General features: G+C 37.1%; 1 protein-coding gene across 15 annotated transcripts in view; it reads right to left on the minus strand.

The window, feature by feature from the left end:
• KCNMA1 (potassium calcium-activated channel subfamily M alpha 1) overlaps positions 1–14,091 on the minus strand; it is a 555,223-nt gene that overhangs the window by 305,583 nt on the left and 235,549 nt on the right. For all 15 annotated transcript variants that reach the window (XM_080403227.1, XM_080403225.1, XM_080403230.1 and 12 more), the window contains one exon: positions 12,493–12,554. In XM_080403227.1, the coding sequence (XP_080259353.1) occupies positions 12,493–12,554 (62 nt within the window). The remainder of the gene's footprint in view (positions 1–12,492; positions 12,555–14,091) is intronic.

Genomic DNA, 14,091 nt, shown 5'->3' on the forward strand with positions numbered 1-14,091 from the left:
CAAGATTTATGCAAACAGGGCAGCAGAAGGTAAACTACAGAACTTAAAATGTATTTTACAAGTATGGTTTTCTAGACATGTTTGATTGCACCTGACATCATCTTTGAACCTTCACATAAAAGATTTTCCTTACTCTTGCACAAATCAAACACTGAGATCCTGCCCTACAAAAGCTAATGGAATTTAGAGCAGATGGGGACAATCTTCCCAAACCAGGGCTAGAAAGCAATGTAGACTGCCAGGAATCAACTACAAGCAGCTGTCAATTTGCAGTCCGTTTTCACCCTGACATTTACCCTGATGCCTTTTGATTTCTCAGTACACAAAAGCAGAAGCAATTCATTGGGAAAGAGAGATGCAGTTCAGCACATCCTAGTGTTGAATACCAGCCAGTGGTATTCAAATGCCCTTTAACAATGGGCAGTTGTTTGGAGTAAAATAGCCAGGTAAGGGAACAATCTCCTATCGTCTTTATCAAGCCACTGTCTTCCCCCAACCCCATTAAAGGAACACAGGTATCCCACATAAAGCATAAGAACACACCCCCCCCCCCCCCCCCCCCCGAAAAATACCAACAAACTAAACCAAAAAAACACAAAAACTAAACCAAAAAAAACCACTACAAACCCTGAAAAAAGAATAAAAATTTTTTTCCTAAACACAGCAGACACAAAAGAATTTGACTTAAAAGCAGACTATAACATATATGTGCAAAAACGATGCTTTTTTTTTTACTACTTAATACAGCTCCAGAAGCACCAATATAAACTTTCTTGCCATGAATGGTATTTGTCGTGAGATAACAGAACTGAATTGCAACCCAGTAAGGCAAAAAAGAAATTTCTACCTGGTGGTACTACATACTTGTTGGATTTTTACTAATTTTAAGACATGCTATAAAATCCTAATTTCTAACACCAAATCCTCAGAGGCATTCCTGTGTGCCTACACACAGCCTCTGGATGAAATAAATAAAAACAACAACATTTCTCACTGATCAGGTACTCTAAAAGACCAAACTCTTATCTGAGTAATCGTAACCTTGAACCGCAAAGTGTTATGAAAAGGAAGCGTGCCCCAGGGCCAGAAAGTATCACGCATATTCCTTCTGCCTGGATCCATTTCAGCCTGTTTAGAATCTCAAGAGTTTATCATCATAAATAATAAGCTGTGGTAGAAAGGTGAGGGTCTTCAATGTTGACTTTTTATCAGAAGTATTTTTTAGGAAAAAAAATAAAAATAAAATTGTAAGATTGATATGGTATAGATAGCCTTCCTGCTCCACAGGCTTAGATCGTCAGAGCAATAATGGTCTTCATTTCCATTCTGTGTCCCAGGCCACTCAGTCACCTGTATGTTACAGAAGACCTAATCATCATCTAGTCCAACATCCCACCAACCAGAGTATAACCGAGTACACGTACAACTGAGATACCAGGTATTTTATTTTCTTCAGAGCTTCTTTTGCAGGAAATTCCACAACCATTCCAGGTTATCTCCTCCGATATTTCACCACTGTTCCAGCTATCAAACTTTCCTTAAGACCCAAACTAAGTCTGCAAAATTGTAAATTCTAGAGATTGTATAGTGTCTCAGGACAGCATAGGGATGACCTTTGGTTACCCTTTCATTTACACATTGGAATGGTGCCATGTCTGCTCTCCCAACCAAAACCCAAGATGGAAGTTTTCTTCCTTCCTCAGGCTAAATAAATCCTTTCCAACAACCACTCCTCATTCCTTTAACTTATCTGTCCCAAGAAGTTTCCTAAACTTTTCATCATTCCTGTTTTTTCTCCAGACTCTCTCATTATTTTTTCTACATATTTCTGATACAATGGTGTAGAAAAAGAAGCATGCTTTGAGGCCTTGCCAAGGCTTAAGATATTCTACTGGTGTTAGTCTAGAAATTTTTACTTTCCTCTTCACCAAAAAATGAAGCCAGGTTTTAGTCTAAAATCCAGCTCCTTTGAAAAAAGTTTGTTATGTAAACATAGCTAACAGCATATTTAAATTAGACAACTTTTAATTCAGAGCTGAGTTTCCTCCAGTCATCTTTAAAAGACAGAAACTAGAGAGTGCAACATGTAGTGCTCTCCTGCAAACATGCCCACGACCCTGACTTTTGTCCCTATCAAAACCAAATTTCTGGCTATTCAGTAGAAATTGGAGAAGGAAAAACTAACGGCAAAGTGCTTCCAAAAAAAACATTAGGAAGTTCCATGTAGCCCTTAAAAACAAAGGATCTGATTCTTGAAATAAGATACTTTCATTTGACCAGCTAATATTCTAAGAGATTCTGAAAATTTAAACCCTGTAAGAATTGGCTCATGAAAAACAAAGACTTTGCTTCTTGAAGATCAAATACTTAAGCCTGCTATGTTCAGTGTAAACACTATTAATTCAAGTGACTGATATTTACGGAGGCACCTATCTGGCAACATATTAAGGCAAATACAGTGGCTAAATACCACTGCACATATAAAATCTTGTTATTGAAAATCAGTGACTGATTTTTGGAATAACAAAATGATAGAAGCTTGAGCTTCAGTGATTCCTTAGCATGCAACTTTGCAGAACAGGACCCGAGGGGGCTGGTGCAGAAGCTGACTATAAGCCATCAATGTGCCCTTGTAGTAAAGGTCAGCAGCAGCATGGGCTGCATTAGGAAATGTATCCCGAGCATGGGGACACAGACAGACAGGAGGCAGACCAGTGAAGGGCCACAAAAATATTAAGGAACTGGAGCACTGTCAATATAAGGAGGGCTGTGAAAGCTGGGAGTTTTTTGTCCAGAAAAGAAAAGGCTCAGCAGGATCTTAGCAATGTGCATAAATAGTTATGGAACCTCCTTCACGAGTAAAGAAAACAGAGCCAGATTCTTCTCAGTGATACCAAATGACAGGTTAAGAGGAAATGACATTAGCTGAATGACATGGAATTGCAATTTAACAGAAGAAAAAACACCCCGCATTTGACTGTGAGGGTGATCAAACACCAGAACAGGTTGCCCAGAAAGTCTAGAATCTCCATCCTTGGAGATACTCAACACCATACTGGGCACAGTCCTGAGCAACCTGCTGTAGGTAGCCCCGCTGGAAGCCGGAGGGCTGGACTGAACAAACTCTTGAGCCCCGCCCCGCCCCCCCCCCCCCCCCCCCCCCCCCCCCCCCCCCCCGTCTCAACAATTCAGAGATTCTGCACCAAGGCAGCTGAAAAAGTTACATGTTGAAATATAAGACAGTTAGTAAAACACTGAAAGGAAACCAAATAGAAGACAATAATGGCTTGTTTCCAGAACTCCATATACAAACCACGTTATTTATGCCACAAATTAATTTCTCATTTTTTATGTTTTCCAGAAACTTTCACCTTACATAAATGTTTTACAAGACTTAACACTTCAGAAAATTTATCCGCTTGCAATTTATCAAATCAAGGTGGTGTATCACAATTAATAATTTCTGTATAATACCAAGGAAATTTACCCAGAGCTTGATTTACCAATTATAACAGTAGGAAGTTTTTTCTTTCTTACCATTTTATCTGAAACTCATTGACAGTATTTCTCATTTAATCCATTTGCAACAATTAATTTTGAACATTGAGCAAACACTATCTACCGGCATCAATTAATAGAAACTTCATTGCATTGTTTTGTCTAGAGAAAAGAGGATATTTCCATATTGCCTACCCAGTGATTATGTAAAAATAGAGAAAATCATTGTGATCCAATGTTGTTACATCAATATGACAAACACATAAAGAAGAATTATAATTCTCTATGATTATAATCTAGCTGAAGAATACCAGAAAGTTTTATAAATGAGTTTTACAATCTTCCTCAACTCCCAAGTAGATTGGAAGAGATATTCAGATAGTGTTTTAAAGATCTTACCTGCACATAACTTACCACACTCGAGCTCTCTGAACATATCAGAGAACAAATGCAAACACTGAGCTAAGAGATGGGTAACGTGTAAAACACACATCTAATTTCTACAGGCATGCCTCACTATATCCACCTTTTTTAATAATTCAAGGAAGATAACACCTATAATGATTGGTAGCTGTATCTCAAGGGACAGGTATCTACCAACAAACTCAGAAAACCTATAGGCATACCTCATCCCTTTGTTCTAGGCAGCTAAGTGTATGCTAACACATGGAGGACAATTATCTGGGCTTCCTACACTCACACTCTGGCTTGTTTCTTTTACCTGTCAATAATCACATCACTCTTGTTGCTGGATTTCACTCATAATCAACACCATCTGCACCCAACAAAAGCCTTCCATCCTTCTGGTATTCAATTGCCTGCAGAGACCATGCACTGCATTGCGTACCCACCTGGCTGCACCTGTAGCATACTATTATGAAAGCAATGAATCTTAGCTATGGACATTTTCCCATGAAATTTTGCAGAGCAGTGAAGAAAATTAATGTTCATTGCCACAAATAAGGCTTTCTTCTGCAAATCGCTTCTCAATTAAACCATCAACGGTGTACATTCAGTTGTTTATCTACTACAAACACAGTAAAGACAAAATTAGCCCCTACTTATAATTAAAAATGTTACTTAACGCTGTATCAGTTGAAGGGGTGCTGACAGTCTCTTCATCAACTATACATTCTGTCATTTGCCAAGAATCAGCAGTAGGAACAGCTGAAGTTATATTTCTGTTACAATAGTAAAGCCAAGTGACCTGAAAGTAATGACTTCAGAGAAATTAATTTACATATTTAACCTCAAATTTCTTTGCATCAGAAAATGACACCTATCAATCCATTTAACTATCAAGCATTTCATAAAACTAAGAGCTGTTTTTAGGAATTAACTCTTTATTTCACCACCCCTTTTTTTTTGTAAAAGAGAGGTGGGGAGAACAAACTGAGCTGAATTTACTTAAGCATGAGACAAAATTTATCAGCTCACAGAAATGGCCAGAAATTGCAGCAGTATTCACAAAATTAAAACAAGCCAAAAAAAATTTAAAAAATCAAAATTGATTAGGAGACTGGCTGCAGGGTACCATGGGAAACTTAGTCTGTATGAGACCGACTGTATTATTTCCCAACAATTCTCATTATGGAGGGTATAATACTGTTTTCATCTATTTGCCAAGATACAGACCACTGCAATTTTGGCAATGTTAGCAATGGTAAATATCATCTAAAAACATTTCCTTGAACCAGATCCCAGAATTTTAAGTCATCTGCTCCATCTCTACTCATCCATCAGGAAAAAAAAAAAAGTATACATATTAACTCTAATGTGTACTTAAAGTATGAAGGAATGCTCTGGTGGCCATAGTGTGGGTTAATGAGTATAGTAAGACAAAGAAGGGGTTTATAAAGATAACAAAAATATTTTTGCAAGAGTAAATTTCACCGTAAGTAGAAAGGGTTGACACAAAGCTTAGTGCTATATTTAAGCCCTACTTAATTCCTCAAACATGAAGACTGAAATGCTACGTAGAATCTGTATGCACTCAAAATATTGGTAAATGCAAGACTTATGAGCATAGAAGCCTGAACAGCCAGGGATGTCCTCAGCAAAATGATACAGCATGGCTCAAAAATTCTTTATTGAAGCAGAAAACAGCATTATTTTAAAGAATGCAAGACATAGAAATGTAAAAGAAAAATACATTCACAACATTTAGAAAACCAAAACAATTAAACTGTAACCTGAAGCTTATAACAAAGTTTATTAGACTGTTTTGTGGAAAAACAAAATCAAAGACCGAAACACTGAACTTTCTCTAAGAACTACATTTCTGATGACCTTAGATACATCTTACTTCTTTTTATAGACCAATCAGACCAATGGGATTCACTTGAAATTCAGATGCAACAGCATTTGTTTGATTTACAACTGAAATTTCAACTGCTTTTTCCCCTAAGAACCATGAAACTGAGAAAGACTCATCAAAATGTTCTACAGATTAATCCAGGTGATGTGGAAAAGCTGACCGATTTGTAATGAAAATATGAGATTGGTACCTAAAAATGCTTAATTTTTGATGTTTACAGACTTACTGAACTACTCAAAGTTCATACGTCAGCATATCTGCAAAAGAGGTAACACAGCCTAAACAAATGAGAAAGATGTGAATTCTCTTGGGCATTGACAGTCTGTATCTGTAACACATTTAAATAAATAACCCTCATCAGCCTTGTCGTATTTCTATAGCACATTGTGCTGCACTAAATCAAATCTCTTTCACAAGACAAGACAACAGCAGTAGCAAACAAGCAGCAAAGCCAAACATGGTACACAGTCACAGCTTATCCTCAAATATTCCCACAGAAAAATAGAGTTCAAAAGAACTTTAAATAAAGTGCCACTTAGGAAAAAAAAACTAACATTTTGCTAGTAAAACATTCCAAGAGAACTTGCTAATGACACTTTTCTCCTTGTGCTATCACACAGAAAATTCCTCAAATAGAATACTTATATCCAATGCATCCTTCCTAATCAATTCCCAAACAATGGGAGAAAACAATGTGAATCCTCCAAAGCAAGAAACCAGACTTCTTATTTTGCACCGCTTTGTTAAGCAATTTCTAGTATAGCATCTCTGGCATAGGTGTTTCTAGCCAATATTGTTACTAAGCAAGCATGTAACAAAGACTTGCTTCACTCTAAATAAACACAAAGCTCAAGAAAACTGTATTCCAGGAGGGAATGACAATCCTTTCTAAAAGTCATCCACATACAGAAGAGAACACAAGAATACAGTTAATGTGTCATTAACTGAGCATGTATTTTTATGCAAACATATACGTGGATACTTTTGGTGTGCCTATATATATTTTAATTAAAGCTGGACAAAAGAACGAATAATGATGCATTAGAATATCAGCAGTTAAGCTGCACACATGACAAAGTTTAACAATTGAAGGTATTTTCTTTTTTCTTCTATAAACGATTTGATTGTTTGAAATTAACTTTGTAGTTCATTGTCAAAAAACGCTACCTCAATAAACTATATCCTAGAACAAAACTGAAAAGACAATTCATCTGATCAATTAAAACTGTGCTTTAAATTGCATTATCCCGTACTCTTCACGTTTAATTCACAACTAATGCAATTCCAAAGAGGCCAAGGTCTCACACTCTCATAAAGTATGATCTGTGTCAATGAAACCCTAGTACGTAATAGCTAAAAGTACATCTTTGCGTTCGCTTCCTGTCATAGCATTGAGGAAAGGGTTATGGAGATGAGGAGGATATGTATTTTCTGATAGTTTTTAGAAACTTGGAAAGCTTTAAGGAAAGTCTAGTATAGACACATTTGCAAAAAGCACATAATTTAAAAAAAAATAGTTTAGAAATCAAACTGAGGATCAAAATAAGGGCATTTTCCTTATGGTATACTTAAGACAAACTTGCTAGTTTTACATTTGAACAGTATTCAGGTTCCTTAGGTATCAGATCAAAACAAAGGGGAATTTACACAATCAGTATGTGAAAGGATCAAGTACTTCTGAAATCTTCTCAGATATACATAAATATATAGAAGGTTTAATAAAAGTAGAGTTGTCTGTACGTTTACCCTTTCTATTTTCCACGTATAAAAAGAAATAAAGCTGTCTGGTTAAGAACATACCAGTTAAGATCAAGTTCAGAGCTCAGAATGAACCTATATATCTGTATGTATATTTGTATAAATCTCCCTATTCACAGTGCCACTGTTGTTCTTAGATCCAGCTGTTTTATACTCATTACCAGATGGCACTTTTATGTACAACTCTAAGCAAGTACAATACGTGACACAGTATTGGAAAAATTAGCTATTTAGGGATAACACCAGTGGTGCCTCTGAAAATACGAACAACTCCAAATAACTAATCTGAAAAACACATGCAAGTAGAACATATTAAGCAAGTTGTGAGAGTTTTCATGTTTTCACCTTGCCATTGATGGGCTCTATTATCTCTACATTGATGTCAGTTTGTAGTGAAGGGACCCCAGTAAATGAGGCAAACTTCAAGAGACAGGACAGTAATAACTGGTCATTAGAAAGCAAGCTTTTTGGAAAATAAATAAATAAATAAATTTCTGTGCCTGAAAAGCACAGCTTATATCCACCACGGTTGCATATTACACTGCATTGCACCCCAGAAGAGAAAACAGAACCGGAGCAGAAACGGATGATTCACATCATAAGCAGTTTCCATGCTACTGCCATTACAAGAAATAGAAAACAGGAGCCCTGAGTTACTGGTTTAGTGGGAAATTGAGTTCTCTGCTAGTGCTTTCACTGACCGTGCCTACAAATTATCATGGCAAGCAAATGTTATTCTCTACTCTATTCAAGTCACTAATTCAGTATGATATGCAGAGATCAGGATAACAAATGGAAATGAAAACAGGCAATTCATCTTTAATGCTGACATAAATAAAACTGAGATAAGTACTTTTATATGTATTAAAATACCTGTTTATTTTTCTCCATGTAGAAAAAGCAGACACAGGAAGGAGGAAGGTTGTGAAAACTACTTACAAAAAAGCACAGAAAATGAAAAAATATTGGCAGACATCCAGCTCTATTCTACTGCAGCACACACAGCAGACTCTAGAGAATGATCTAAAGAGTCCACATCAAGTCAAATATCGAGTCAGATTTTCCTCTTAGGAATGAAGGATACTTCCATTATTTCCTTACATTGAAAAATTAATTGATGAAAAATTTTAAAGGAAACATGAATCTGAAAAGAACCATCACTAGGATATAGGATACTAAATAGATCACTGTCTTAATCAAAACTCTTCTAAGTAACTGCTTACAACTTCTACTTTGAACGTTCTGCTTTTATTCAAAGTAAAAATGGAAGTCAGACATAAAGGTGGTCGAATCTCTAAAAAGAAAACTAACAATTTGGTTATTTGTTACATAAAGATTAAAATAATTATGTGGGTGATATTTATAATTTCTCTTTGGCAAATATTTCACAATTAACTTTTTGAAAAATACCATTGTCCAAGAAAACAGTATTTTAGGAACGAGATCCTACAAATAAAGGAAGGGAAGAGTCTAGTCCTTTAGTAATAAGTGAAACATTTCCTATCAGGAAGTGACTGGATTTAATTGACAGGGATGCCAAGTTAGTCATTTGTCTGCTAAATAAAATCTCAGTTTAAGAACTGAAATTTTCCATTAGTTTCTACCACGCATCACTGAAAGGGTACATATTCACTTTAAAGAAAAATTTTCTATATACATCGTGCGGTACTAGGGGACAACAATTCAAGCTGGTGGCTTGTAAAAAGTAGAAGCATTGAATAAACAACAGATTATTCTTAATGAAGGGGAATGGAATTCTCACAATAAAGAACCTTCATTCTTTCCACCAGGAATGGTAATTTTTGTGATTTTGTTTAGAACCTTTCTTGAAAGGTGAGTTCAGTAGTGCTTTTTACTAAGAACAGTCAATTCTGATTGAAGCAGCTGTACTGCATCACAACCGTGCCCATATTTTGTAATGGCGTATGGTGCAGAGATGCCCAAGTTTGTGCCAGAACCAGAATTAGTACAGCAGCAACGCAAAGCAGCTTAACTGGCTCTGCTGAGATGTAGGACTAACTGGTCTGGGGGATACTACGCTAATGAAGCTGCACTGTTTTCTGAGCTCAGATCTCTGCAAACGGTATGCCAAGTGCAATGCTATTTTAAGTAGTACTACACTGGGAGAGTGTCGCTTCCAGTGATGACCCAGGTTCCATCAAAATGCTTTAGTTTACCCTCCTCTAAACAGCTGTGGTGGCACTCATTTTGCCCCCAGTCACCTCCCCTACACCATGAATATAGTACCTTCAGTACGAGCCTTACTGACTTCCCCAGTGTCTTCCACTAGAATTAATCACGACACACATCCTTGCCTGAAAAAACTCAGTGGTCTTTCCACTCTTTCCCCTTCCTTCACTATCTAAGAAAGTGGTGCTGTTATTCCCATCTTTCTTGATGCCCCTTACATATGAAGTCATGTGGGATTCCCTTGTGGAGGTATCTGCCACCGCATCTGAAGACCTACTAACAGATTAAAAGCCTTGGCTGAACAGATCACTGGCATTTTGGTTTAGACAAATGCTTACACTAGTACTCTTCAGCTTTGGATTGAAGACACGATTTTTTTTGTCACACTATGCATAAGATCAAGTGACAGCTAAGTGTCCGTGGCACTGATGGAATACAACAGCTATGGAACGCATTGTCCAGGGAAAGCACGCAGCGGTGTATGTCGCTATCTGTCTGGTGGGTGTGAGCACTAAACCCTGGCTGTCTCCACTGCTCCTGGCCAAGCCATAGTTTCTGTTCTTCCAGTTGTTTTGTTGAGGATATCACAAGCCTTCCTCTCACCATACCTTCATTACTCACTGTTTAACCAAATTCTGAAATGAATTACTTTTACTAATCATGCACTTGGGAACCTTAAATTGACGGATATATTGCTACAGTTGACTCTACATTGCTGAAATGCGTGTCAGGTCAGCTGCTAATACAGAATAAAGCAGAATTTTCCCTTCAGGGATATATCAGGGGAGTTTCTAACCTGAATTAAACTACTAATAAGTATTTAAAAAAAAAAAAAGAAAGAAAAAAAAAAGACAAAGGTGTGTGAGAAGTAGGGTAAGAGTAGCAGGAGAAAACAAAGGCAAAGTGTGGAAGCAGACTATACTAACTTGAGGCTGCTGAATTTAAACTGCAGCTGGAAGTACAATGTTAGCTGAAAACCCAGAGAAACCTACACTTAAAACATTTTGCTATCCCCACTCGCAGAGCAGCCAAATAAGCTGGTAGCAGTACATAGATTAAGCGGCCTGCTGAAACCTTAACCATGTCAGAGAAATCTCCCACGTTGTTAGTTTTGTTCTCCTTGATTAAAAACAATTTAAAAAGGTCTCTGGAATGCAATGCCTAAAAATCATTATCAAATCCATTAGTTTTCCAAAAGAAAACTGCCCAAACACATAGCTATATTTTGTCGGTCTGAAATTGAAACAGAAGTGGAAACAGGTTTTATTCTGTTTGACACTTTCGACCTGGATATGTTGGGCACCCAGAAGTTCTGCCCTTGTGTTTCAAAAAGTTTTTTAAAAGGTCTTTAGAAAAATCACTACCTTACGTGCTTCAGTAGTGACATAATAAAGAAAAAATTGCTAAAACTAATGAGAATGCTCACTGCAATGTTAAGAAGGAAAAATCATTGTTGTCCCTTTCAAGGGAGCTCAAGACAGAGCTTGAGTTTTCCCACCACTTGGCTCTTCTCCACAAAGAAAATCTCTGTGTTAGTTACTTGTGTTACTTTTGACACACCGAGGCTACAAAGGTATGGCTTGAAATGCACATGATATAGCACTGATAAGCCAGTACTTAATGCCTTTTGCTGGTGCTACCACCTACCTAAATATCAGTATGTACAAACATCAATGGTGAAACGCCTAATTTTCTGAGCCACATAAGGATTGTTGTATAACAACCACTGCTGTTACAGACAGCTAGGCTGGCTCACGTGGGGTGACTCCAGCATACTCTCCTACCTGCTGCAGCAACAGCAAGCCGAAAACTACTTGGGAGAAAAGCTGCACATATGTAGTCCTACAGCTTTAAAATGCTATTGATACTTTAGAATATCATCCTCCCAAAATAACTGGATTCATCAGAGTAATATTCTGTTAAGTCCCTTTTTATTGGTTTCTTACGTGTTAGGTTACCAATTTGCCTGTTAACACCACTGACAGTGTCCAGCTTGATACAAAAGCAAGGGTGATGTACGAACAATCGCAAAGAGAGGATATTTCTAGTTAACACCAGTTTGTATCAAACCATCACATACCTCAAAAGGTCAGGATGAAACTTTCTATTGCCTGGCCAAAACTGCAACACTATACAATAATGTTGGTGTAAATCTAAAAAAATACTGACATGCTTTGCATGTTTTTACTGGCTCACCTTGTCTTGGGAAAAATCTATCGAACCAAGGAGTTTGAAGTCTGAACAGATATGCAATATATAATGCTTATACTAATTCATTCAGAGTTTTTCAGAAGCGTTCCAAGTCGGTCTCCTATGACACTTTTTTCCTCCTGCAAACTAATTTTTTGGTGAATATTCTCACGTATTTGTTATCCTAGTCTGGAATTTGAGCCATTCTACATATACCCAATGAACATAAAAACGACCATTTTGTAACAGTATGTATAATCTCAACACACAGAAGTAGTTTTTCTCTACATTCTACAGATGCAATGTGACTGCGTTCAATCTATAAGATCTTTTCCCATTTTATATAAGATATTTTTTTTTTTATATAGAAGATCTTTTTCCCATTCTTGAGTTATTTCAGTAGACCAAGCACTACTATAAAGTTCTTCGCGCTCAGGTGATGAGACCAAGCGCTGATTTGAAGTAGATGAATGGAGCAATTTAAAGATGTATAACTGCTGCAGGAAAGAAGGGTAAGGAATATGTTCTAGAATACTCACTTTGACGAGTCTATGAAGTATATTACAAGAGCACCAATACTAAGAGCGAAGACTAAGACAACCTAGAAAAGAAAAGAAGAGATTCATTATTAACAGTGTTGAAGTGAAACTTTTACACACAAAACCACACAAAGACAATAAATCATTACCTAATGGGTTTTTATTTCAGCTGTCACTTTCTTTAGAAAGCTACTCCTACTTGAATTTCAAGCACTACATATTTTCAAAGAATGCTTTCTTGCATTGAAAAAGAGACACAAAGAAGTTGAATCCTAGCCTAGGGAAACCCAGGATACAATTAAGTCCTAGATCCTAACCTCTGCTAAACTATATTATTTAATTTCAAGTGGCAATCAACCCTACTGCATGACATTCAAATCACACTACAGTTTATCAGACCTATCCTTGAGAACTGTACTGAGTTTCTGCTCATTTGTATGTAAACCAGGAGTGATGACAGATTAAACTGAATTTCCATTTCTGTATGTGGCTGTGAAATCCACTGGCTAAGCGTAAGGCTATGTAAAAATGCCTATTTATTCTGTACTCCTGTCCACTGAGACTATAGTTAACTTTCACACAGGTTAAAACAATCACAAGATGCAGCATGTCTTGATGCAATGAATATACAACCCAAGCACCTTGTGGTCACGATGCTTCCTCCTCTTTAAATCTTTTAAAGTTTTTGAATGGAGTAATTTTGTTAGGTCTAGTATCCAGCCCTTATTAACAAGGTAGAACTTGCTTTTCTGGCTAGGTCCAGCAGAAGCTGGATTAATCACAAATCATCTGTCTCTAATTTCTTTTTTCTGAACATAAACCCAATACAACTGTCTGTTCTACTGGCTACCAAAGATTCTCCAACTTTGTGGGAAGATGTAGTTTCACATCCTACCCAGAGCAGGTCTGCATCTACACAGGACAGCATAATTCGAATTTTGGCTTGAGGAATCATGAGCTACACAATACTTCGCGTACCCATAGTGACTTAAATTTAGGTTATTCTTACACTGGGTTTCTGTCTCCTGAACAATGCCATCGGCTGGGTAATTTAGAATCCGAAAACATGAACCCAATAAGCTATTTTTCGTATCTTAAAATGCAATTGTTCTGGAAGAAATCAGAAAAGATTCCTGCATGCTGCACTGAGGATGGGAAACAGATGGAAAAACTTGTCTCCTGCAACTCATCTGAACTGCTGGTCTACAGAATCAAAACAAAATGTCCCTTAGTCTTATGGCAGGCATGTCTCGAGTAGCTGCTTAGAAGTAACATCCCTTAAAATGAACTCAGAGAACTGATCACTTCAGGATTGGGTAAACCAGCGTATTAACTACGGGGACATGCAGCTTCTCAAGCTACCAGTTAAAATAGAGCTTCTTTGGTCAGAAATGGCTAAAACTTAAGCAGCTGAACAGCCACATGTGAAATAAACTAGTTGTGTCATCCCAGTTCTGACTGAGCAGATCTATTACTGTGTATGAATACCAAAACTAATGCATACTACCATCACTTTTGCTACTTTTCTTGACAATCTTGACTGTTTGAGTAACAGATGAGCACTGAAACAAAAATATCTTCATTCAATACATGCTTCAG

Source organism: Falco punctatus, assembly GCF_963210335.1.
Source record: "Falco punctatus genome assembly, chromosome: 9".
NCBI classification, from domain to species: Eukaryota; Metazoa; Chordata; class Aves; order Falconiformes; family Falconidae; genus Falco; species Falco punctatus.